A 25,214-nucleotide genomic window follows, 5' to 3' on the forward strand; every position below is an offset into this window, starting at 1 on the left:
ATCACATTAAAGTCTGTGGAGTTGGGAACATCTTTGTCGCTTAACGCATAAAGGTGCACGGCATCGCTATGCAATTTTCTACGAGCTCTATGCACTCAACGGTCGTTGTAATCTTTCTCTCTGTCGTTGTTGAGAATGAATGGCCAGAGAACCTAACTACGTAATGTTATTCGAATATTAGAACTGTCTAATGACAGGCTCAGTAAGTCGTAATGAAAAGCAACAAAAACACTGCTCGACAAGAAACACGAATGGTCGTCGTAAAAGAGAGAATACTCGACAGGTCACATACGAGTCTAAAATTATTTCAAGATCTATAGTCCACGTAGACAATATAATTTTAAAAGGTATATTTAAGAAAGAATTAAAAATTGTCGTATTTGCTTGTATAGTAACCCGTGTATTACGATTTTTCAAAACAATTCAAACCACGGATTACTAGTCCAGCATGTGTTGCTGTTTTTTCATTCCTGCCATCATGGTTCAAGTTGAAGTAAAATGCTATACAAGTATTATTGGAACACAACTCTTCGCGCATACAAAACTTCTAAGTTACGGTCACCCTTATTCAGTTACCGCTATAGCATATTCAGTGTGTTCATCATAGACAACCAAACTGTCAACATCGTCATGTTCATTGCCTTTATCTTCTTTTGCGAAATTGTTCCCTTAATATTTTGTGTTTCATTTGATCTCTGACATCCAAGGCATGGGTTACTAATCGAGCGCGGGCTACTATTTTCAAATGATCAGATTCACGGGTTACTATTGGTCAGGGTTACTAATCGAACATGGGTAACTCTTCAAGGAAATACGGTACTATCAACGGTTGAAAGCCTATGCTTTCATGTATATACCCATGCAGGTCAATCCTATTAACGGCACAGAGAATAAAAAGTTAGAGAACGCGCACTAGCAATTGTATTGATGGCGTCAACCCAGCAGAGAAGCTGTAGCCAATATGTATAGTGAGTACAGCTTTTGTTACTCTTACGTCATCAAGAATTTGTGCGTGTCTTAGAAAAAGCTATTTTAGCTCTGCAGTTTTAGAGGCGCAAGAGAGAATACATTTGCAACGAACAGAAATCCAATATAATAGTCAAGCAACTACACATCAGTAAAGTCAGGTCAGTTTTCAATGCAGACAGTGCCCTCGAGTTGATTGATATGATAATGTTGGAATTCAACTTCAAAACCATCGTCTTTATAAACGGTTTTGTAAGCATTGATTAACGCAGAATCACGAAATCTGAAAAATAACGCAGCTTGCCTACCCACTCAGCACCGGTCCAGTTACATTGGCCTGCATACACTCTAGCACCCAACTTAGAAGTATCATCATGAAATATACGTTTTTCTTCATCAGTGGACGCCCAGTGATAGCAAACAGGACAATCGTATCTCCTTGATTTGTAACATACGGTAGACAATGAAACTGCATAAGGAACTGATTCGTCGTACGTAAATTGTCTGAATCCTCCACATGCGTCAGTTGTCAACATTCACCTCATATCTAAGAAAGGTTATATAACCCTGTAGTCCTTGTTGCCTCTAGGAGTAACTAAAGTTGTGTATCGACACCTCTAGGTAGAGATGAAATTCGTGTTTTCGCAAAAATACTTTCTCCGTCATGTTGAGCACTGAATTTGTACTCACCAAAGTTGCAAGGTTTGGATCAGGAATAACCAGCATTCCATTCGCAAACAAAGATATAGATATACTTTACTTTATTCAGATTCTTTAACGCATCCGTGTTTTATCTTATAATAATGTCTGATCGACCAATGGGTGTCGACTGTTGGAGCGAATGCCACAATGCTGTGCAAGAAAGCTCTATTTTATCAGGTGTACACCTGAAAGTCAAATTTCAGTGGTGGACGTTGCACAAATTGCAACTGGGATAATTCTTTAACAATAGACAAATAATGCTGTAATACAGACTTTCCTTACAAAAGTTAGTCTTACCAATTTCATATTTTAGACGTTTTGATCAAAACGGTTGATCGCATGGCAACGATAAATGCCAACTGCCAATTCACTCATGTTCTTGATTTGCAAGATTTCTAATTTGGTGCTTGTCAGCCGTTGGTCCAGTAGCAGTCCGGTGAGAGTGAACCGATTGCTGCACACCTCAATTCTAATAATATTCCTCCTTGTGATCGAGCAGCAACGACAGGCAAAATAGGACTGGTGATACGAGCAGGAGCTGCATCCAACATAACGGTGATATAACACGAACGGTTTACCCAGTTCTACGAGCACTACAATACAGTTTTAGAGTACATGCACGTATATAAGTTTTATGTTATGTCTATACGCATCCAAGGTGTGCAATTGCAAGGCAATTTTTCTTTACCTGATGTATTTGTGTACTTTACAGTCTACAACCTGGATACATTCTGGAAGTAATAAATAAGGTCGTAATGCAAGCACGAGATCTTTATAAGATAAAGAGAGAGAGTTATGTGACATCCGGGGTTTTATAGGCGGGGCATCTCAGTCATTTGGATTACCGGCTAAAGGATACATTTATTCTTACCAATCTTTGAGTCCTATACTACAATTAGCGTTGCGAACGGATGGCTTCGAAACCGGTTCTTGGATTCTAGAATTTTGAATCACCTTCCAGGTCAATTGGTACGTTCAATTAAGACGCGAGTCAGGATTCGTGTCGGCGTTTCAAGAGTTGGAATACCAATTCGTTCAAGTTCTACCTGGACTTAGCTGTTACAAATTACAATATCACGGAAGACACTCACTGAAGTATATTTCTGAAATTTCTAGATAAAGGTATACGTATTCGTCTGGAGAACGCGGTACTGCCAAGGGAAATCACAGACTTCAACGTCGGACAACTTATTGAGAAGACTCACATGTTCTTCCAGCGTAAGTGCAATGCAATGGTAGAACGATTGAAATTACATCGGCGAATTCAGCGAGAAGAAGAGACTGTACAGGAGTACGCCGAAAGATTGAAACGAATCGCAACGAATTGTTCATTCAAGGCAGGAGAATACGAAGACAGATTGAAAGACATTTTTGTGGCAGGGCTTAAAGATGACTCTATTCTACAAAAGATGTATGAGAGAGAAGACTTACTGACGCAAGCATTGGATAAAGTGATTCTCCTAGATAAGACGTTGGAAGGAGCAAGAGATAGTGTTATGGCAACACGTGAGGCAACAACATAATCGCAAGGGAAAGATTGTCATCTATAAGGCAGAAAATATGTGAAGGGAGGCAAACCTTACAATAAACGTCACCCGGCCGGACGAGGGTTTGTCTGTTTTCAATGCAGAGAAGAAGTACACTATCAATGGGAATGTACGGAGAAGACGGCGAAGAACCAAGAAAAATCATTGGGATTTAGGCGTAGCAAAGTTGCTAAACCTGGAGATGTAATTCAGAAAACAAAGAAGGTACAACAAGATCGAAACTTGCAGAAGGTACATTTAGACGAAGCTCGTCTCAGGAGGATGAAGAATCAAGTTATTGCATTGACTCTGTCACAAAGAATGTTTACTGTGCAGAAACTGTTTGTGATACATTAAGGAAACTTGAGGTGAAGGTACGAGTGGATGACTGTTTTTTAACTTTTAGAGCTGATACAGGAGCGGATGAAGAAACTTGCACGGAGGTTCATATGGTGGCCAGGTATCGACAGAGATGTAGAGAGTATGGCCCGAAATTGTGAAAATTGTGCTGTGCATGCTGATAGACCACCAGAAGTACCCTTACGTCCATGGCAGTTTCCTGAGTGCCCTTGGGCAAGAATTCGCATTGATTTTGCCGGACCATTGCAAAAAATGTAGGTTTTTGTGGTCGATGCGTTCTCAAAATGGCCTGAGGTAATACAGCTACATGAGGTAGCAACTTCAGCGAGCCAAACCATTACTCAACTTCGTCCCATATTCGCAAGGTTTGGTATACCAAAGCAATCGTGTCAGATAATGGGCCCCAATTCGTGTCGTCAGAATTCAAAACTTTCTGCAAGAGACAGGGTATTCGTCATACCTTAGTACCTCCCTACCATCCCCAGAGCAACAGGCAAGCGGAACGATTTGTTAAAACGTTGAAAGGGGCAATCAAGAAAGGCATGGAGAGCGGAAAGGCAAGTTTGGAAGAGGTAGTGACAGATTTTTTGTCAGTCTACAGAAATACCAGCCATAGCACTACAAATGTTTCTCCAGCAAGACTCCTGATGAATAGGGATCTGCGATGTCAAATGGATTTACTATAGCCGCCACAAAAGTTCTCATTGTTGACCAAGACTTTGAAGAAAATGGTGAAAAAGGCTCAAGCAAAACAAAAGAGAGGTCACGACCAAACTGCGAGTGGGAGAAATGCAATTAGATCATATGATATAGTGTTGGTACGTCAAGATGCCAAAGTGGAGAAACGCCAGATTAGTACAAGTTTTGGGGGAGAGGTATTATACAGTACAGTATACTGACACGGGAGTAAGACAAAAGGTTCACGTAGATCACTTGAGACTGCACCCACGGTCAAATCAACTACCAACCCAGCAGCTAGTACAAGATGAACCAGATCTAGAGCCTAGAGACGTCGCAGGTAGCAATAGAGACAACAAACGAGAGGATCAATTTAGCAGTCACACAGAGCCTGAGTCCTTAGACGATGGTACTGTAGACGAGTTGAGTGCGACCGAAGTTGCCACAAAAGTAGATCAGCCAAGAAGAAGTCAGCGTACTACAGAGGCGATACCACCAACAAGATATGGAGAGTGGACAGTGTAGAGAGGCTATAGAACATATATAATCATAGTGCTGTAAATTTTGTGTTTTGCGTAGAAAGGAGGGAGATGCTTTGGCATCTGGGGTTTCATAGGCGGGGCAGCTCAGTCATTTGGATAGCCGACTAACGGATACATGTTTTCTTTGTTGTGTCTCTCGTGTTCGATTACATTTATTCTTACCAATCTTTGAGTCCTGTGCTACACGTTACCCAGATAAGATTGCAGAGTATCGTCTCACCTACAACTCTAAGTTACACATCGTCTGTCAGTTTTCAACAAAACTCACCCCCAAACTCACTTCTTGCTTAACGACAAAATTTAACAATTGTTAGTACAGAAATTTTCTTTAGTGCATGCATGTAACTGTTGACTTCCACGCATGCGTGCTGTGCTGCTTGGGTCTATTGGCTAGTAGATGTCAGGATGTAAGATGAAGTACGTTGTGGCCTTTTCGATTTTGCTCGTGCTCATGATACTCGGAGTCGGGATGTTTCTTCAGCTCCAGAAGGTCAGTTAGACGCTTAGGACACTCGAAAGTCAGGTCGACCAATTTCTATATTTTCAAAAATATCAGATAGTGGTGATTGCAGAAACAGAGATTCTAAGACATCGCTTGTCTACCATTTACTGTAGAATACCCTCTGTTGAATCGTTGGTAAATTTGCATAACAATAGACAACAGCGAGGGCGTGACTTGGGCGTGTTTATGACATTCATAGCTTTTTAGCACTGTTGATGTGCTTTATGTACGTTTTGTACCGAGACAAATACACACAAATTAGTCTTAAGTGCTACTTAGATGTATTTATAGAGAGCAAATATTGAGAACCGATGTTCTCTAACATCCCAATCTGTTGCAGGGTCTTCATACAGGTTTGCTGTCTTTTGGAGTGATCGACCAATGTGGCAGACTTTAGTGTTTTTGTGTGCGCAGGTGACAAGCAGGAGAGTACATTCGGTGCTCTAGAACTTGTGAAGGAACGAAAACACTTCAGGTGTTTGCCAAGGTACCACGCCTAGTTGTACAGTCTTTAGAGAGCTAGATAGACTATGTGTGCACGTGAGGACTCGTTCAAATTCATGAGAGGAGTTCGATGTGGTGTTGAGTGTGCCAACCATCGATAGATTACCTACTCGTATTCAGAGTGCAGTGCTGTGTGTGGTCGAGGTTTCCAATCAAGTTTGTATGTGAGAAACGTATGGTCACACCAGGAAAGATCGTTGGAGATGCACACTGCATGTATTGTTACTAGAATAGATTTCAAACCAGCAACTAGACGTGGCTGTGACAGTTACTGTGAATACAGTGCTGGCTCATGGAGTGATTACAGAGTTTCTTGTGGCTATGGAAGAAAGACAAGAGAAGATATTTGCCTAAAAGGAATGTCGACATCATGCAGCAGAGAGTGGGCAATTCCTATTGTGATAGTAACTTCTGTTTTATGTCTCATCATTCTGCTACTAGGAGATGTAATCTTAAACCTTGCTGTAATGCTTTAGACCTTTACTTTTATAATGAATAGGTAAATAGTTTGTACAGGTAACTGACAGTAATAATTTCAATTTTACTAGTTGTTATAAAATGTGTGATGCTTGATTAGGTGGGTCGAAACTGCAGTCTGTACTGAAACATGCTTGAAGACAATGAGAATGTATTGTTCTTGTCATTTTCCTGATGGTTCAACAACAGAAGTATCTGATACTAAACTGTGCGTCGATAATGCTCCAGCATTGCCTGTTAGCAGAGAATTTCGTGGAGTTAAAATAGCATACACTTGGGACGTAGGAGAGTGGGGAAGTTGTAATGCTATTTGTAGTTCAGGGATTCGACGACGAATTGTTGTCTGTCGCAGAAGTGATCTCAGTGTTGCCTATTATCGTAAATGTGTAAGTAACAGGCCTGCTACTGTTTCGAGTTGCATTCAAGTATGTCGTTGGGCCACTGGTGATTGGAGTGATTGTAGTATCACTTTCGGATGTGGCCAGCAGACAAGAACTGTTACCTGTGTTCAAATTCTTGACGGTTCCGACCAACTGACTGTCGCCAATAGTCATTGTCGAAATGATATACTGTTACGTATTCTCGGTAGGCCCGCTGAGACTCTAGAATGCGAAAGAAGTTATTACAAATGGGTGGTTCAACCATGGATGTTGTGTTCATCACGCTGTGGACCTGGCGTTGAAGAACGAGATGTAGCTTGTATTAAAACAGGATGTGATGGAAAGATTCATGTTGAAGACAGTGAATGTCATGCTGTAACAGGGTTCATTCAGAAACCGAACACTACTCGAGAATGTCATTCATCGTGTGAATACGATCTTGGAACATGGAGCCGATGTTCTCGTACTTGTGGTCCAGGAGTTCGATTTCGCGTTGTTAGTTGTCTAAAAATTTTGCAGCCTGGAAGGAAAGTACCACAACCTGTGAGTGACTGCGATGCTGACACAACAATTCCGTCTCCTCGTCCACCACCATCAAACGAAACTTGTACTAGAGGTTCTTGCAGATGTAATAGAGAAGTAAAGTAGACTACAATACACGTGTGTTTACTCCAAAACTCTCAAACTCAACTACGCATGCGTCTCCCATGTCACATTCTTCTAGAATCTACCCAGTCTCAATGACGAGGGCGGAGAAAGACTGGGTCGACTCTAACATTCTTCCCTTACAATGTCAGAACTAAAAAAAGGAATAATATCTAGATAGTAGTCGTTATTCAGTTCATCGTCCTTCGGCAAATTTGTTGACGGCGCTGACGTTGCATGCGATCGGTCACGAAGACGGCCCTCTTCTTCCCAATGATCCGAAGTTCTGCTAACATCAACTTTGTAGTGTATGATGCACGACAGCAGATATATCAGATTCACCGTCATATTCTGCCGAGCTACGATGTTCTTTTCGTGTTGCCCAGAGAGAGAGAGAGAGAGAGAGAGAGAGAGAGAGAGAGAGAGAGAGAGAGTGGTCGCAGCCGACGCCTTGCAAGGCTATTCGGTTTGACGGCTAACGGTACAGCGTTCAATCTGTTGATGTGAATGCCTTTACTGCGGCCTCCGTGAGGCTCCCTCTCGCCATATAATTCCTGCCTCAATATTTAGCAGAAATTACGTACGGCCGAGTTCTCTGACTTGCCAATTTCTTCGACAGACCTTTCTTCATGCAATACGGTGTTAAATAGTCAGACTAGATCTCTTAGGTCCGGTTCACAGTACGACGCAGGCACAGCGTCCTGCGAGCGTCATGGACGCTGACAAGAACGCTCACAAGAGCGCCAACAAAAGTAGTTGACACTGGACCATTACAGTATTGCGTCTGACAAGAGTCCATAGCACAAACAGTACACTGTGACAGTGGTCTGGCGCTGCAAAGTAACCACGTGTATACAATGCGCTCACAACAGACATAAACGACGACGTTTTGCTTTTATTCGCTGCTGCGCCGTAATCTCTATCAATCGTTTCCTTTCATGCTTATGTCCTTGTAATCCTTTGAATAACCTTGCCAAACGCAGGAAAAACCACGCACTCATTCTACGAAAACTTTCATCGACGAATCAGTGGTCGATGCCATGTGAACGAATAGAATATCCCGGATACGTCCAGTGACTGACTCTCGACTGGTTAAAACGGAGCACGTGATGTCATCGGACGCTGGTTCACTTCCGGCTAGGACGCTCGATTAAAACTTTTCTCTATTCCTGCGTCGTGGACGCTCGCCTAACGTCGTGCGAGAGTCGGGGACGCTGACATGTTCACAGCGTGACCTTGACACTCACTCATCGTCTCACCAGCAAAAAAAACGTTCAAAAACCAAATGTGCATGTGAATGCCAATATTCACCACTTGGTAGATGTTTCTGGTTGTACTAGAATATTTTGACACTTTCACGCTTTTGGCAGTAAGTGTAGGCTATAAGTTTCAGGTAGGCGTTATTCCAAAAGTGGGCTAATGAAATGTCTGGCTCTAGTGATGTGCCATTCTCAGCCTCAAAATTAGACGTACACGTATACATTCCTGCAGCTAAGAAATAAACACTCTTAACTTGATTAACTTAACGTTTTATTTAAATTTGACTAATTTCTATATGTGTGCATTTAACACGTATTAGACAGTTTTCTGGTACAAGAATCAGTGTATTCTATTAAAATTGTGTTTGTATACGAACTTTATCTCTTTTTAAGAAAATCGGTTTTACACGCGTACGTTGTAGTGGCGGATCGATGCAGGGGCTTTCTCGTTGTACACTGGACACCCCAACCGACAAAGAGAAACAGAAATTCGTATCCAGCCTCAATGCTGGCACTAGTGCCAAAAGAACAGCCTAAAACAGACATTGAGAGCCGTATAGAGAGACTATAGTGTATACCAGAGCCGTCAACCTGACTAACCTTTAAAGCTATTAGACCCAGCGGTTCCTCAGAGCTCTGCATACCGCAGCTCTCGAAGTCCATGTGACATTTAGCGGATGTGCTTGGCAATTTAATGTAAGCCATTTAAAAGCCGCCACGAACGTTGGAACACTCTCAAAAAATCTTCCCCTGTCAGACAATGAATTCTTTCTACTAATTTAGAATATCTATTTGCCATATACGCGAGCCATGTATTGTAAAATCTATCCAATACCGTACAAAACAACTGTTGTTTTACGATACCGAATGTCCACAAATAGTTCGTAGCCGTTAAAGTACAGTAACTGTAGAGTTATCACGTATATTGGACACATATCGCTCGTGGCTGTACACGCAGTGTTACATATACAGCTAGATTACCGCATGCAGAAAAGTCGTAGGTCACGAAACGTCTAAAGCGATTAACTTAATTTTACGTTAGCAGTTGTATACACACACACACACACACACACACACACACACACACACACACACAGATATATATTTATATATGAAATTCTTAGAAGCGAAATGTTGAAACCAAATAGAAATGTTTAGGGCGATAGACAAGATGTTGGTTTGGTGCATGAATAAATTTGTTTAGACATGAGGTAATTATGGTGCTGTTTAATACAGTATATGGCACATTGTTTATAATATTTCTGTCGAATGAGTACAAAACAAGACTAATAAATATCTGGTAATAATGTCCTTACTTCGACAACTTTTATAATTTTAGTAAACTTCTAAGCTTAGGTAGACGTTGATTGCTATTGTTTGCACGATTGCACGTAATTAGTGATTGCACGTGAGTATCAGGGAATATGAGATGATTAGAAATCGACAAAAGTATTATTTTTTCAGACATCAGTTACTTATAGTCGTCTCAATCGGTTAGTTGTGACACCTATATCTTATTACAACAATTAGTTTGTCACTTGATATCCAATCGACCATGACGAAAGAGAGTAGACAAACCTTTTGTTGACGAAGTTGTTATAGAACACAATTGCTACTACGAGGTCTCTGAAGATAGTAAGACACGAAGATCTAATAGATTAATATCTACTTAGCAAAGTGATCACATAACGTCTATCTTGTATCTCTAGTTCTAACAAGTAATATTTTCCACGGAGTTGTTTGGATGTTACTTTCAATGGGAATTATTGGCAACATATTGGTTGTTATGTGGAGACTTCCTCCGAAAAGAGATCAGAGAACGTCTCCACTGTCAATTCTCATCATCATACTACCAGTTTCAGACTTCGTGTATTGTGTTCACTTGCTAATTCATGAAATTTTGATCGCTAAATTTTATCTAGATCAACAAAAGAATGGAGACCGGAGCTCTTCTCCTTACGTTTGCTTTGTGAGTGGATGTCTGTCTCTGTTGTCTTGCTGCACAGCTCAATGGACAACATTCAATATTGCTGTTTACTCGTTTCAAACATTAAGCGAATGGTGTTCTCGTTGTTGCTGTTCACTACTTCGCAAGCGAAATTTGCTCATTGCAATCACATGCCAAGTTCTAGTCCCCGTTCTCTTCATTTTAGGTCAGTACTTTCTAAATTTACCATCTGCATTCCTGCAACCACCACCTGCCATATTTGCATATAATACCATCTACTCTAATTTCTCAAGAAGTGTTCTAATTTCTCTCATTTTTGAACAATGTGCTTGGGCACAGTCAAATGGCATTGGGTTTTGCGAGAATATGACAGAATAAGTCAACTATAACCTAAGCTACTATGAGAATGACTGCTCATTACTTTACGATGGTTCAATTGGATCAATCATAGCGTTATTTCACACTGTTCTAACCTTAGCATGTGTTATCTTGTACTAGCGGCATGAAATATACAGAATAGTCTCATCATATTGCCTCATTACTTGATTAAATTAATTAAGAATCTCATGCTGCAGTACGTTTCATGCTAGAATTTCATTCTCCGGATCTGACTGTGTAATTGTAACTAGCGCTGAAATTTTAATTAAATCGATTGCTATAGATGTACGCGTACAAACCTGCAGATGGTAAACAGTTACATGTGTATTCGATTGTTGAAAAGTAGGTACACGCTGTCTAGTTAAATATTATGCCACCAGGCAACTGATGATGACGATGTCAATATTAACTAAGAGTTATAAAATGCCATCCGGTCATCAGGATTGCAAATGTGTCCATTTCTTAATTTCTAACAAATATTTAAATACCTGTAAACTGTAACGTGTTGATATCAACAAAATATGTTATGTTGTTATTGAAATCATGCTACTTACATTTATCAGTATTCTATAACAAATTAAATATGCAAAACTAATTGTACTAATAAATTCAATAGATTGTTTAATTATTTAATTAAAAATCCGTTTGAAAGTTTAGATACTAGAGATCGAGGAATACCGTTTAGTTTAAACGTTGTAATAACTGCAGCCCGATGGTACTACCAAAACCGATTAAAACCAACTATAATAATTTTTCTCATGACGTGTGTGCAGCCTAGCCCACGTGACTAGGTGGAAATACCGAAAATAGATCCGGGACTTCAACTTAGAGTCGTCTCTCAATTTGTTAGCTGTGTCAATGTGAGAGCTTCAGCTTACGTGATTAATTTTTTGACTTCATGTGTAGCAGGCCATGACTGAAGAGAGTGCACGCATCTCTCTTGTTGGTGACCAAACTACTAACGTTAATCAGACACTAGATGATCCGGATCCAAAATACGGTTACTACTATGAGCCTTCTGGAGATAGTAAGACACAAAAGAAAATCATAAGTTATAACATAACGTTAATTGTATATTTATAGTTTTATCCAGTGATGTCTTCAATGGAGTTCTTTGGATGTTACTTTCAATAGGACTTATTGGCAACGTATTGGTTTTGATGTGGAGACTGTCACAGAAAAGAGATCAGAGAACGTCCCCTCTGTCAATTCTTATCCTCACACTGGCAGGTTCAGACTTTCTGTATTGTGTTCACTTGCTTCTGTTGAAGAGTTTGATGGCTGATTCTAAACAAGGACAAGATATTCTGGAGCAGATCTCTTCGCGTTGTGTGTGCACTGTAAGCGGAGCTTTGTCTTTGTTATCTTGCTGCACAGCTCAGTGGACAATATTCATTATTGCAATTTACTCACTTCAAACAATGAACAAATGGTGTTCTCGTTGTTGCTGTTCACTTATTAAGAAACGAAACGTGCTTATTGCAATTACCTGCCAAATGTTGGTCGTTGGAAGTGGCATTAGTCTACTGATTTATGTCTTTTTATATCATTTTCCACGTGTCGATATTGGATCCTACCAGCATTTGCGTAACAATATGTTCTCTAATTTCTCAAGACGTGAGCAAATTACTGAGATTTTTGGACGTTGTGCTTGGGCACAGACAAATGGCTTTGCTTATTGCTACAATAACACACGAAGACAGTCATACACAATCTACAAAGGCATTGAGTGTACAGGACACGTTGATACCCTCCTTACACTTGGCATAATTCTAGCATCTCATAACTCAATTCTTGCTTTTGCGTCTGTGGTTCTCTACTTATTGTTGTGTATACGACTTCGTAGAGCAGCTTCTCAAGTAAACCTAACAGAACGATCTGACATACACAAACTTCAATGGCGTTTGAGTGTAATTATACTTCTAAACGCATTATGTTGGATTCCTGTGACTGCAGTAATTTGGACGACCACAATTGTGAACAACAGTGATTCTTGGAAGAACGATTCGACTGCAGCAAGTGTTCTTGTCATCTCCATCAGTCCAGCAGTTAATCCTCTCATCTACACTTTTATAGCAAGGAACTTTTTACATTCAATTCGCAAGTATTGGAGACGAATAGAATGCGAAATATATCTGAGACGAAACAGTGCCAACTACGATGACGATGACATTACAGGAGTTGAACGTTGCAGCTGTATTCCATGTATGAGGTGTGTTCACCGCTACGAAGATTACTGGATTACTGAAGAAACTTCCGTCTGGAGTTCTGCAACTGAACAGTGTAGACTTTTGACGCCTACCATTGACCCAGGAAAAGCTACCTAACACGTCTAAAGGTTGGAGCTTGTGGGATGCCTGGAGCAGCCGTAACAAGAGACTAACTGTTTTGACTATGGCATTCTATTTTACTTACCGTATAGGCAAGCTTTGTCAACTAGATTGTGGGCATGCGCGGTAGGTTACGTTCTAACACAAACGTAGCTAACCAATTGTTAACATTTTTTGCTTTGTTGTTATACACGAGAACGTCTAGACTATGTACTGTTGAAACGCACTAAAAATTCCTTTTATACGTGGTCTGTGCAAATCACTTGAAAACCTGTGCTGTTTCTATCGAGCATCATTGGTAGATAATGATTCAGCTCATGGTGTCATCACTTTACTTATGTTTATAAGCCTTGTCTATTAGATTTTCTTGATTTGAGTCGCACTAGGTCACAAAATAGTAAGTTATTGATTATTGTAATTTGTATGAGGATATATTTGCATAATTCCCTATTATTACGTCCGGGTTATACGTTGGTAGAATTCAATAAAATAGATTTTACGTCGAAATTCGCTAACTGTGGTGCCTTTAGAATGTCCTTACAAATAATTTATTACAATATTTGTGTCAAGACAATGGACTCATCTCATGTTCTCATTTCATTGCCATAATCTCATTTTACAAGTAAGTTCATAATTTTATAGTCTAATGCTCTTATAGTATGAATTTGACACACTAAACTATCTAGATGGCTCGCCATACATGCACGCTTACAAAGCATCGCATGAGAATTGTCTTGTAGCTACACTAGGTAGTAATCGATCCTAAACAAGTTGTTACCAACAGTCACCTACTATAGTGGTGTACGCTCTAGCTGGTATAGACACAAACGCTTTGTCCCGACCACTTTGCGTCTTAGTGTCGATCAAAACCTAAAACAAACCCGATGACAACTAGCAACGTTGATTATCTTAATTTCAATGTTATTAATTGCTATCATTAATTAATATTAATGCTATAAGTGAAACCGTGCAAATAAATTTAATTATTTACTTATAGTTAATTAAATATATACTTTATTTAAGTATGCCTTCTACCATCTATTTTGTCAAAACTGCACGACTAGTCAGTGGCGTAGCCAGGATTTTTTTCTTACCGAGGCAAATTGATATTAATATTAATTTTTTTATTAATATTAATTCCTTATTGATATGCACTACCTAAGGCTATTGCTGTCATATTGATATGCTTAATTGATTTGACAGGGTAAAAACAGTAAACTACACTTGGATTAGTTAGCAGTTGGCAGATGAAGCTGTCCAATCCTTCTATGTCTCGTGGAATCAAATCTTTGCAGAACATTTTCTCTGCTAATTTCATATCCTTGTGGACAAACATGAGAGCTAACCCATTTAGCCTATTCTCTCCCATAGTGGTTCTTGACCAATGTTTAAGCCTTCTCATCTTCGAAAACGACCTCTCGCAAGATACTGACACGTGATAGAAGTGTGACCTGAAAGTGACCACGTGACAAATGCCACGCCCATTTTTCCTACCGAGGCAACTGCCTCACTGCCTCATGCCTAGCTACGCTACTGCTAGTAGACTGTCTGCATGTGCAGTAGCAAACGTATATTATGAATTACTGCATGGTATCTGATGGGTATGTGTGCTGCTTGATATTATTACATGTGCATGCATACTTCTAGCATATATAAAATACACTTAGTAATACGTGGTGTTCGCTTATTATCTAATCACTGGGATGGGTTTACACATGCGTAGGTCATGCCATCTTCGTCACTAATTATTGATTACAATCTTGATCACTCATTCACATACATACATACACACACACACACACACACACACACACACACACACACACACACACACACACACACACACACACGCACGCACGCACGCACACACACACACAAACACACACAACTATGCTCTCGATATCAATGATCTACGAGATTTCATTGCGGTACATCGTATTTAGGGCTTGAATAACATACGGAAACCGGACACGAGGAAAGTCACTATTAAACGCCCTGTTTGAATAAACGCCTCTTGTGTTTAGACGCCACCTTTTGCAAAAAACCGCTAAAATAAAATGTTGCTCTCGACTAAACGATATGTTTTAGTTATCTAATTTTAGGTAACGTATTACGTATTGGAGCTCCTTTTTGTTTCAATGATCATTGTATTGTTCACAGTACAACAAGAAGCTCATTTGAAATAATGTCTAGCAGTTCTCTATGTTTATTACTAGGTTCCATTGGTTATTGACAAAGAAAAGGTTTAGTGACGGAGAGGAACCTTTGTCAACCATCTTTGCCTTTGTAAGTTATCAATTAGTCAGAGAATTATGACTCACGTGACTTCATCTTAAGGACGCATGCGTACGGTTTGGGGCCCAGGTCGAGTTTGAGCAGTTCTGTAAACGGCTAGAATAGAACGTTTGTTAGTAAGTTAAATTGAGTAGTAATGTAATATTTATGGTGATGGAGTGTAAGTTTGTTGTGTGAGAGTGTCGTGTTGAGTGATTTCTCGTTTGTGAGTGAAATTGTAAAGATTTGTTGTGATTGATGTGTTGATGTGATGCTAGAATGAGTGAGACACACCACACATGGATTGAGATTAGAGAGGGCCGTGAGGGACAACAAAGTTGATGAGGTGGAAAGTCTTCTGAAATCAGGAGCGTCACCTAGTGCGTGTGATGCTTATGTATGTTATTGACTGAGTGACTCGTTTATTGTTTGTTGATAACAACCCATTCTATTGTAGGGATGTCTTGTACTTGGGACAGCTTGTGATAGAGGCTTCACTTCCATTGTAGAAATTTTGTTGCAGAAAGGTGCAAATGTAAACAAAACTACTCTTCATGTAAGTGTTGAGAGTGAATGAATGAATCAATGAATCAGGTTTAGCTGAATCGTACTGTGACATAAGGGCTCTTGACCCTGGTTAGTTTATGGTAGACATATATCTGTTGTGATGGCAATATCTGTGATAGGACAGATATTACATTAAATACAAATAATAAAACACAATTATTGTTATTGCAGGGTATGACTGCTTTAATGTATGCAGCACTTCATGGTTATGATTCACTAATTGTTATGTTATTATTAGCTAATGCTGATGGTAATCAGAAGGATAAGGTGAGTGTTTGTATTTCTTGTTGTTGTATATGTTGATGTGATGTATGAGATGTCATGTACTAATAATAATGTATTAATATTGAATACTATTATAATATTATTTAATTAATCGAAAGTGGAGAAAAAGTATTTTATTTATCTTTGATTGTTAAATTTAATTTAAGCTAAATTGTTTTGCTTGTCAAAGGTTCATCGTACTTTTCTGTTTCTGTTGTGTTTCTGTCTGTTTGTCTGTCTGTCTCATTCAGTTTTTGTCATTCTGTCTGTCTTTCTTTCTGTATGTTTGTTTATCTTTCAGCGTTTCTGTTTGTCTGGTCATATGTCTGTATGTCTCCTTACCTGTTAGTGCACTCATCCACCGGTTTTTCTATCTGCATGCTTGCCCATCCAGTACCTGTCTGCATCCTTATTTGTCTGCCCATTTACCTCCGTGCTTGTTCTTGTCCATTTGCGTGTCGGTCTGTCTGTCTGTCTGTTTGTCTGTCTGTCTCCCCCTCTCCCGTCTCCACATCTACCCTCTCCACATCTCTCCTTCTCCCCTCCGTTCATGCCCTCCTCTCCCCTCTTCCTCCTCTTTTTCTCTCCCCCTCCTATGTCTTCTCTCCCTCTTATTCTCCTCTCCCATCTTCTTCCTCTCCTCTCCCATCTTCTCCTCCTCTCCTCCTCTCTCCCCTCTTCCTGCTCTCTCCCCTCTTCCTCCTCTCCCACTTTCTCTCCCTCCTCTTCTACCTTCTCCCCTCCTCTCCCACCTTCTTTCCCTACCTCCCACCTTCTTCCCCTACTCTCCCACCTTCTTCCCCTACTCTCCCACCTTCATCCCCTCCTCCCACCTTCTCCTATCCTCTGCCACCTTCTCTCCTCTCCCACCTTCTCTCCTCTCCCACCTTCGCCCCTCCTCTCTTCTCTCCTCCCCTCTTATTCTCTTCCTCTCTCACTCTCCCTCTCCCTATCCCCTTTACCCCTCTCCCTATGCCCTTTCCCCTTTCCCCTCTCTCCTGCCCTCTTTCTCCTTTCTTCTTTCTCCTCTCCCCTCCCCCCACGTCTCCCCTCTTTCCTCCCCCTCTCTTCTTCCCTTTCTCCTTCCCTTTCTCCCCCTCTCTCTCCTCCTCTCACTCCCCCCTCTCCCGCCCCTCTCTTTTCCCCTTCCTCCCCCTCTCTCCTCTCCCCTCTCCCGCCCCTCTCTTTTCCCCTTCCTCCCCCTCTCTCCTCTCCTCCCTCCTCCCCTCTCCTCCCTCCTCCCCTCTCCCCTCCTTCCTTCCCTCTCCCCTCCCCTCTCTCCTTCCCTATCTCCTCCCCTCTCTTCTCATCTCTCTCTTCTCCCCTGTCTCCTCCCCTCTCTCCTCCCCCTCTCTCCTCCCCCTCTCTCTCTCCCCCTCTCTCTCCCCCTCTCTCTCCTCCCCCTCTCTCTCCCCCTCTCTCTCCCACTCTCTCACCCACTCTCTCTCCCACTCTCTCACCCACTCTCTCTCCCCCTCTCCTTACCTTTCTTTTCCCCTCTCCCTCTCCCTCTCTCCCCCTCCCTACCCCTTCTCTCCCCTCCTCCCTCTCTCCCCTCTTCTCTCTCCCCTCTTCTCTCTCCCCTCTCTCCCCCTCTCTCTTCCCCTCTCTCTCCTCCTCTCTTTTTCCCTCTCTCTCCCCCTCTTTCCCCCTCTCTTTCCCCCTATCTCCTCATCTTATCTCCTCACCCTCTCTCCCGTCTCTCCTCCCCGTCTCTCCTCCCCCTCTCTCCTCCCTCTCTCTCCTCCGCTCTCTCCGCCCCCTCTCTTCGCCCCCTCTCTTCTTTCCCTCTCTCCTCCCCCTCTCTCTTTCACCTCTCTCCTCACCGTCTCTCCTCCCCGTCTCTCCTCCCCCTCTCTCCTCCCCTCTCTCCTCCCCTCTCTCCTTCCCCTCTCTCCTCCCCTCTCTTCTTCCCTCACTCCTCCCCCCTCTCTTCCCTTTCTTCTTTCCTCTCATTCCCTCTCTCTCCCTCTCTCTCCCTCTCTCTCCCCTCTCTCCACTCTCTCCTCCCCTCTCTGCACTCTCTCCTCCCCTCTCTCTTCTCCCTGTCTTCTCCCCTCTCTTCTCCCCCTCTCTTCTCCCCCTCTCTCCTCCCTCTATCCTCCCACTCTCTTCTTCCCCTCTCTCCTTCTCTCTCCTCCCCCTCTCTTCTTCTCTCCTCCTATTTCTTCTGCCCCTCTCTCCTCCCCTCTCTCCTCCCCTCTCTCCTCCCCTCTCTCCTCCCCTCTCTCCTCCCCTCTCTCCTCCCCTCTCTCCTCCCCTCTCTCCTCTCCTCTCTCCTCCCCTCTCTCCTTTTCTCTCCTTCCTCTCTCTCCTCTTCTATCTCCTCTCCTATTTCGTCCCTCTCTACTCCCCCTCTCTCCTCTCTTTATCTCTTCCTCTCTCTTCTCCCCTCTTTCTTCTCCCTCTCTTATTCCTTTCTTTTTCTCCCTTTTTATCTCTTCCCACTTTCCCTCTCTCCTCTTCCCCACTCCCTCTCCTCTCTCCTCTTTCTTCCTTTTCCCTTTCCTCCTTCCCTCTCCCACTCTTACTTCTACCACTCCCCTCTCCCCTTCTCTTCCAGTCTCCGTTACCCCTCTTCTCTTTTGTCCTGTCCTGTACCCGCCTCTGGTTCTCTACCCGCTTCCCCTCTTTTCTCCCTTCATCATCCTCCTTCCCTCCACAATCCCCATTACTTCCCCTTTTTCTTCCCCCTCCCCTTTTACTTTCCCTCCCATTTTTCGTTTTTCTCCTTTTCTTCATCTCACCTTCTCCTATCTGCTGGTCTATTTGTCTCTCAATCTATATGACTTTCAGTGTTAGTCTGTTGGTTTACATTTCTGTCTATTGACTTGTCTATCGTTGAGTCAGAATTGATAAACAGAGTAAAGGACCGATGTTAATCTTTTACTTTTGAAGATTTGCTTGTTGCATCTTTATATCTGTCTGCATATCGATTTGTGCGTCTGCTTGTCAGCCTAAGTGTTTTGCTTTTTTTTGTATTTCTGCCACTTGTTTGTCTGTGTAGTTGTTTGTGTATTTCTTGAACTCTTTCTCTGTTCCTTTTTTTCTTTTTGCTTTTTGTGAAACTGTCTGTGTGTCTTATAGTTTGTATTTGTTTGTCTTATTGTTTGTTTGCGTGTACTCTGTCTATCTATCTGTTTGTCTATTAATTATTTTTTGACTTCTGTCTTAATTTGTTTTTGTGCATTTGTTTATTACTTATATGTTATCTTGCTTTCCTACGTATGTTTGTTCTGTTTGTTTGTTTGTTTGTTTTCTGTTAGTATATGATTCATATTGTGTTTGTTATGATAGATGTTATGTTTCTTATTATAATTATCTTCTTTTGTTTTTATTATAATTATCTTGTTATTATAGGTTGGATGGACAGCATTGCATTATGCTGCTAACAACAATCACTCCAAAGTTGTTCGTATTCTGTTAGAGAATGGATGTGATATGAATATAAAATCCAATGTAAGACATGTTTATGTGAATGTGAATGATAATATTTGAATGTGATATTTGAGTGTGACAGTAAATATGAATTTTGATTGTATTTAGCCTCTCAATCCAGTTGATTATAAAAATCAGTGGCATGCAGCTTATTGACTCTCTAGACGGGAACGGAGTCCACAGATTGGCGTGTATTGCTAACGCCGATTATCTGAAATGAATGTAACGTTTGACGATACTTTAGTCTTAGCAAGCAGCTCTTCTTACGATATTGGCTCTCCTCACGGTGAACTGGAAACATCTAGTCGTGGGAAAACAGAAGCTAGTGCAGTGGACCTACCATGTTCAGGAAGTGTAGAGTTGACTCTTAGTTGCATGTGTTGCGTACTACGTACGACTTGTTTTCAATGCACGAACTCTGAGTGCTACACACACTATCCGCGTACAATAAATGAGTTTATTTCTCAAAACTACCACGCTGCAGATCTAGATTGGTAGTCCAGATTCGGCAGTGTTTAGTGTTGGCGAATCTGAATGCTGAAAAGGAGTCGTGCCACTGCAGAATATTACATGGTTAAGCTATATATATATATATATATATATATATATATATATATATATATATATATATATATATATATGTATATTTATGTCAACTGCGTACTTCGCGCAAAAGAGAATGTGCGTACGTGAAGTGATGTCGCATATTCTCAACTTTCTTACTTACAGGCTTAGCTAATAGAAATAGCCTTATCCAAGCAATGAAACCGGATCCGGGGTCCCACATCACTATAACTTTCTCGAAAGCGACGAGGCTCTTCTCGCACTGCAGCAATTTCGGCAGAAGCTCCTCTTCGTGTGATTCACTTGCGTTTAGCTCAGCGAAAGCGCGGAAGAGCCTGGCTTACGAGGCTATCCCTGCAGTCTGTCTGTATGTGAGTAGAAGCGTATCTCCGCCGCCCCAGGTCTGATATCCACCGAATTTAGCTCGCGAACTCCGACTTCAAAAGCGTATAGAGGGCACTGGGTCCCCTTTTGAGGGGTCGACCTTCGCGTAAAATCTCTCCACAAGGCGAACGCTACGCCTTCTAATTTAATCGAACGCACGCACGCAGTAGTCCCGTGTGGACTGTACTTGTCGCCGTTCTTCGCAACGCTTCCTGAGATCGACGATTCCTTGCTGATTGCGGCTGCTCTTTCAACGCTCGTGTTTGTCTTCAAATTCTGATTGCATCTGCACTACTTAGAACGGGGTACTCACGAACCTACCAATCAATAATGTATAGTACGGAATTATGTATAGTCAGCCCGGGATCTATAATGGCATATATACTTTGGGATACTCGATTTCTGTTATTTTCTTAGAACGGGATTTACTTAAGCGAGATATAATTGTACGGGGTATATCACTGAACGAAATTCTATATGAGAATTCTGTCTGTCTGCTAATTCTTCAGAATGGAGTGAAAATGAGAGTTAAAATTGCCTGTGAAGGACATATCACCGCGACACTCGGTTACATTATTAGAACAGGGTAAAAATGCATGTGATCGAGTTATACTTAAGATTAAAGTAATGATACATGGTCACGACGGGACACACATGCAACAACATAAACTACTATACAACGTTTCAGTTAATAAAAGTTTATGAAAATTCTGTCCGCAGCTGCTAATTAACGGGATATGACTCTGAACGAAACTCTTCATGAGAATTCTTTGGAGATACACTTTAGAATGGGGACAATGAGATATACTTCATGCATACAAGGATAAATTAATTAACTACCACTAATAATAATAGAAATTTACCATAGTTAACTAATCTGCCCCTGCGGAGAACGGGATGCTGTGCTATTAGAGAAAAAACAATACTCCACGTAGATATTCTCTAGTGGAAGCTATAGTAAAGTGTGTTGTGATTTAGTTGTTTGTTTTGGATATTGGCGTGGCTGTCCTGTTGCTGTCAAATTGTTACATGAACGTTTGGCTGCTGTTCAACGCAACATTTATCTTGTTCAACAAGAAGCATCTGTAGCATGGAAGATACATCATCCAAATATTGCTGCTGTTTGTGGTGTCACTCTGGAGTTAGAAGAGAAGAAGGCATGGATTATCATGGAATTACATAGCGGCTCCGTGTCTGCTGTGATTGATGCATGTCAAGGAGATGTTGCACCTCTCACTTTACGAGAAAAAGTTGACATTACTCCCGCCCAGTAAGGCGGTACCATACCAGACGTAGTGGTGAAGGCGTCACATCCGGGGCTGCAATCCAACTGCGTCTGGGGCGAGGCTAGCATGTCAGACTGAGCCACTGATGGCAGGTGGTCTCCTTTCAACATCCGCATGTAATAGTAATTAATTAGTTAACTTAGCTAGCTACACGACTCACAAGAGAAATGCAATAGTCACCGCGAACCAGCACTCGATGATACCTCTATCAGACTGGTCCTTCCCGCTCCGGTATCACCATCAAGGGAGCAACTAGCATTAAAATTTTACCGAGGCAGGTTTATATAAATTAATTAATTAAGCAATAATTTGTCTATAACCTACTTTATGTATAACGTAAGTAAACATAGTTTCTACAATAACAACTGTCCCAATCTGCGATGTCCTGTACAATCAAATCTTCGTAAGACGTTCTCTCTACTCACAGCCACATCTCTATGAATATATAATAGAGCTAAGACACTTAGAATGCCCAATCTTTTCTGTTATCTACTAACTGATACTCTAGCAAAATTTTTTCAACGCCACACTCATTTTATTTATCGAGGCAACTGCCTCGGCTGCCTCCTGCCTAGTTACGCCACTGACCATCCTCGAAGCCTTGCGTTACTGTGCGACCGCACGTCTTGTTCACGTGTTGGCACGCGGAAGAGGCGGAACTGCTCGCACAACAGCTGCAATGCTCGCTCCGACTCAAGCACATCCTCCCACGTGCGAGCAGGCGATGCACAGTGGGCACGGAGGATCGAAAGCTTGGCTTTAAACTACACCTGGTTCTGTAAACTCACATGCAATTGCTAGTGACGTTGCGCGCAACCAAGCCACGCCTACTTAAATCTACACATCCGTATGCGGTTTCAGTATTTGATTAATTAGAGAATTTTGGGAGACCACTGTGCTTTCAAAATGGTGCTCAATTAATATATAGTCACATTAGTATTTATTAGGATGAATGTGTTTTTGCTTCTCTAGTCCTCTGTACGACATACCTATTTATCGTTCTCAATATAACAGTATTGTCCCACTTATTTCTCTAGATCACGTGACGTGTTGTTCGCATATGACAATATCTCATGACAGACAACCTTCTAGACTCAAATATATAATTAAGAGAAGTTGCATACACGTTTTGAGAAGGAAACATTTGATCTAGTCTGTTATCAACATACAAGATTTGACGAAGCTTGATCTACACTATTGTTGCAGCAAGAGCAAATACAGGAAATGTGACCAATCGCAAATGCATGAAAATGAAATTAAATTGTCTTTCCAATGATGGAAGCCACGAAATATTGTTGCATGGCAGAATACACTTTTCCTCACTATCCATTACCAATTCAGTAGGACAAAAACGAGATGCCTCAGAAGAATTAAATATATATTACCATCTACAAACATACAATATTACTAGAGTAAACTTGATGCAATTCCTTGCAGACGTCACTGCATGCGTACTGTTACCTACCTACTGTGTAATAGTATCCGTAGTTCTTGGAAGAAACCTGCATGAGAAGTAATCGAACATATCAACCAACCAAACCCATACAGAGGACCGAAAAGATCGAGCAGTCGTCGACTTACGTTTGTTTCATTTCTGTTTTGACTTGGCAGAATATCCAACTCTATCCAGAACAAAACTGAATCAGAAAACACCGGAATCAGGGGCGGATGCAGGAAAAAGTTTGGGGGTGTCCCAATTTTGACAGAAACCGGGACTCCGAACACAGTCACGGGACTTGTACTGTAGGTCACCTAAGTTTAGACATTTCGTCAAACGATGGCGCAAAAGAACAATGCTTCAATGCTCACACAAGGACACACACACACAAACATAAACTAGTCTACACTCCATTAGAGTCGACAATGTTTGTCAATTTTAGTTTTCTAGGGTGTCGTCTAGCAAATTTTAAACATATCTACAACATCTTCTAGATCGATGTCTAATCCGTAATGAACATGCATCAGAGCTAATCCATTCATGCGGCTCTGTGTGTTAGGTACGTCTTGAGGTATGTCAGCTCACTGTTTGCCCTCTCTGCTTCACATGAGGTAACGCCAATGGTACATAGAACCTTCAAGAGCGCATAAACGTTGGGATAATCCTGTTCAATGCATGATTTCAATGTGTCTTGGGCAATGGACGGATGTTTGGTAAGTAGTCGTCTCCATTTTCTCTCCCAAAGAGCGAGTTCAACGTTGACACCCAATGGGCTTGCAAGGTCAAGCAGGTAGGTACGCACAAACCGTTGAATCTTTTCCTGAAGTCGCAGTTCTCGTTCACGATCTTGGCAAATGATAGACGGGATCAAGTGAAGTCCTTGAGCACACATCTTACCTAGTGAAGAAAACCTAGCTTGCAGCTGAGCCACGAGCTCTTCTAAATAGGGTGTCCCCAACGATGATCTGTAGTACTCTTCCGGAGTTTCGGCGGGAACGTTGCCTCTGTTTCTTTGCCGATTGCACACTCTTGATAGAGAAGGATCCACTTTCGCCGCTGCTGCAATTTCACATGCCTCCTTGTACCAGCTCGAAAAGTCTCCACTCACTCTAGACCGTACCTCTTCTAACGCTGTTCTTACGTCGTCTACACTCCTGTATGCCCTAACAACGTCTTGTGCCCTTCCTTAAAGACTAATACTGAGCGCCTTGGTGTATCCCATACAGTTCTTCTCTTTCAGTAAAGTAACTATGAACTGAAATTTTGTAATGACCGCATGAGGACCTTGGGACTGGACATTAGTGTCTCGGTTAAACAACTTGTCATTCGCCATTTCGCAAAGGGACTGCTCAATAGCAGGGTACAGTTCACAGAGCAATTGCAATGCGTCGTGTCTTTCTGTAAATCTCGTTGGACAGATGTCCAACAACTTGGTCCTTTGAGACTCTGAGCACACACATTGTACCCATTCCTGCAACTTCTGGTTGCTCTTTGGAGAATAGTTGTAAAACAGGACTATCTTTTTAGCGCTGTCTACCCTGTTTCTCACCAACTGTTGCTTTGAGCACTGACTCAAAGAAAGATTTAAGCTGTAAGAGAAACCGAAAATACTTTGATTTCACATGTCTACACTAAAGGGAGCGACAGCGTGGTTGTGGTTGGACTAAAATATAACAATAGTTAACTTCTTACCAGTGACTGGCGCAATGAACGTATGTTGCCAAAGGGTAGTCTCTCTGAATAATAGCTGCAGTACCGTTGATATGGCCAGACATATTGGAAGCTCGTCATAGGTTTGCCCT

General features: G+C 41.6%; 3 protein-coding genes across 5 annotated transcripts; all 3 read left to right on the top strand.

Moving 5' to 3' along the window:
• Positions 1-5,173: 5,173 nt before the first annotated feature.
• LOC134194468 (ADAMTS-like protein 2) lies at positions 5,174-7,412 on the top strand. Of its 2 annotated transcripts, none has more exons than XM_062663405.1 (4): positions 5,174-5,264; positions 5,568-5,629; positions 5,691-5,763; positions 6,358-7,412. In XM_062663405.1, the coding sequence occupies exon 4, from the start codon at positions 6,401-6,403 to the stop codon at positions 7,283-7,285; it is 885 nt and encodes a 294-aa protein (XP_062519389.1). In that variant the 5' UTR covers positions 5,174-5,264; positions 5,568-5,629; positions 5,691-5,763; positions 6,358-6,400; the 3' UTR covers positions 7,286-7,412. The 2 variants fall into 2 exon arrangements, with proteins under 2 accessions (XP_062519389.1, XP_062519381.1); XM_062663397.1 differs by having other exon boundaries at positions 5,617-5,629.
• A 4,367-nt stretch (positions 7,413-11,779) lies between these two features.
• On the top strand, positions 11,780-13,437 carry LOC134194563 (uncharacterized). Its single transcript, XM_062663510.1, has 2 exons — positions 11,780-11,894; positions 11,951-13,437. The coding sequence occupies exons 1-2, from the start codon at positions 11,780-11,782 to the stop codon at positions 13,192-13,194; spliced, it is 1,359 nt and encodes a 452-aa protein (XP_062519494.1). The 3' UTR covers positions 13,195-13,437.
• A 2,112-nt stretch (positions 13,438-15,549) lies between these two features.
• On the top strand, positions 15,550-20,174 carry LOC134196210 (GA-binding protein subunit beta-1-like). Of its 2 annotated transcripts, XR_009972500.1 has the most exons (6): positions 15,550-15,608; positions 15,750-15,868; positions 15,929-16,027; positions 16,210-16,305; positions 19,663-19,761; positions 19,849-20,174. XR_009972500.1 is itself a non-coding variant. In XM_062665289.1 (5 exons), the coding sequence occupies exons 3-5, from the start codon at positions 16,213-16,215 to the stop codon at positions 19,894-19,896; spliced, it is 240 nt and encodes a 79-aa protein (XP_062521273.1). In that variant the 5' UTR covers positions 15,580-15,868; positions 15,929-16,027; positions 16,210-16,212; the 3' UTR covers positions 19,897-20,174. The 2 variants fall into 2 exon arrangements, 1 of the variants encoding a protein (XP_062521273.1); XM_062665289.1 differs by having other exon boundaries at positions 15,580-15,868.
• Positions 20,175-25,214: the final 5,040 nt, after the last annotated feature.

Source organism: Corticium candelabrum, chromosome 1 (assembly GCF_963422355.1).
Source record: "Corticium candelabrum chromosome 1, ooCorCand1.1, whole genome shotgun sequence".
NCBI lineage: Eukaryota > Metazoa > Porifera > Homoscleromorpha > Homosclerophorida > Plakinidae > Corticium > Corticium candelabrum.

Bases quoted from the DNA above. Each gene is read 5' to 3' on its own strand.
- LOC134194563 (XM_062663510.1), top strand. From the start codon at position 11,780: ATGACTGAAGAGAGTGCACGCATCTCTCTTGTTGGTGACCAAACTACT. The intron at 11,895-11,950 runs GTAAGACACAAA...GTATATTTATAG, and splicing joins CTATGAGCCTTCTGGAGATA to TTTTATCCAGTGATGTCTTC.
- LOC134196210 (XM_062665289.1), top strand. From the start codon at position 16,213: ATGACTGCTTTAATGTATGCAGCACTTCATGGTTATGATTCACTAATT. The intron at 16,306-19,662 runs GTGAGTGTTTGT...TTGTTATTATAG, and splicing joins ATGGTAATCAGAAGGATAAG to GTTGGATGGACAGCATTGCA. The intron at 19,762-19,848 runs GTAAGACATGTT...GATTGTATTTAG, and splicing joins ATATGAATATAAAATCCAAT to CCTCTCAATCCAGTTGATTA.
- LOC134194468 (XM_062663397.1), top strand. From the start codon at position 5,187: ATGAAGTACGTTGTGGCCTTTTCGATTTTGCTCGTGCTCATGATACTC. The intron at 5,764-6,357 runs GTACCACGCCTA...ATGCTTGATTAG, and splicing joins CACTTCAGGTGTTTGCCAAG to GTGGGTCGAAACTGCAGTCT.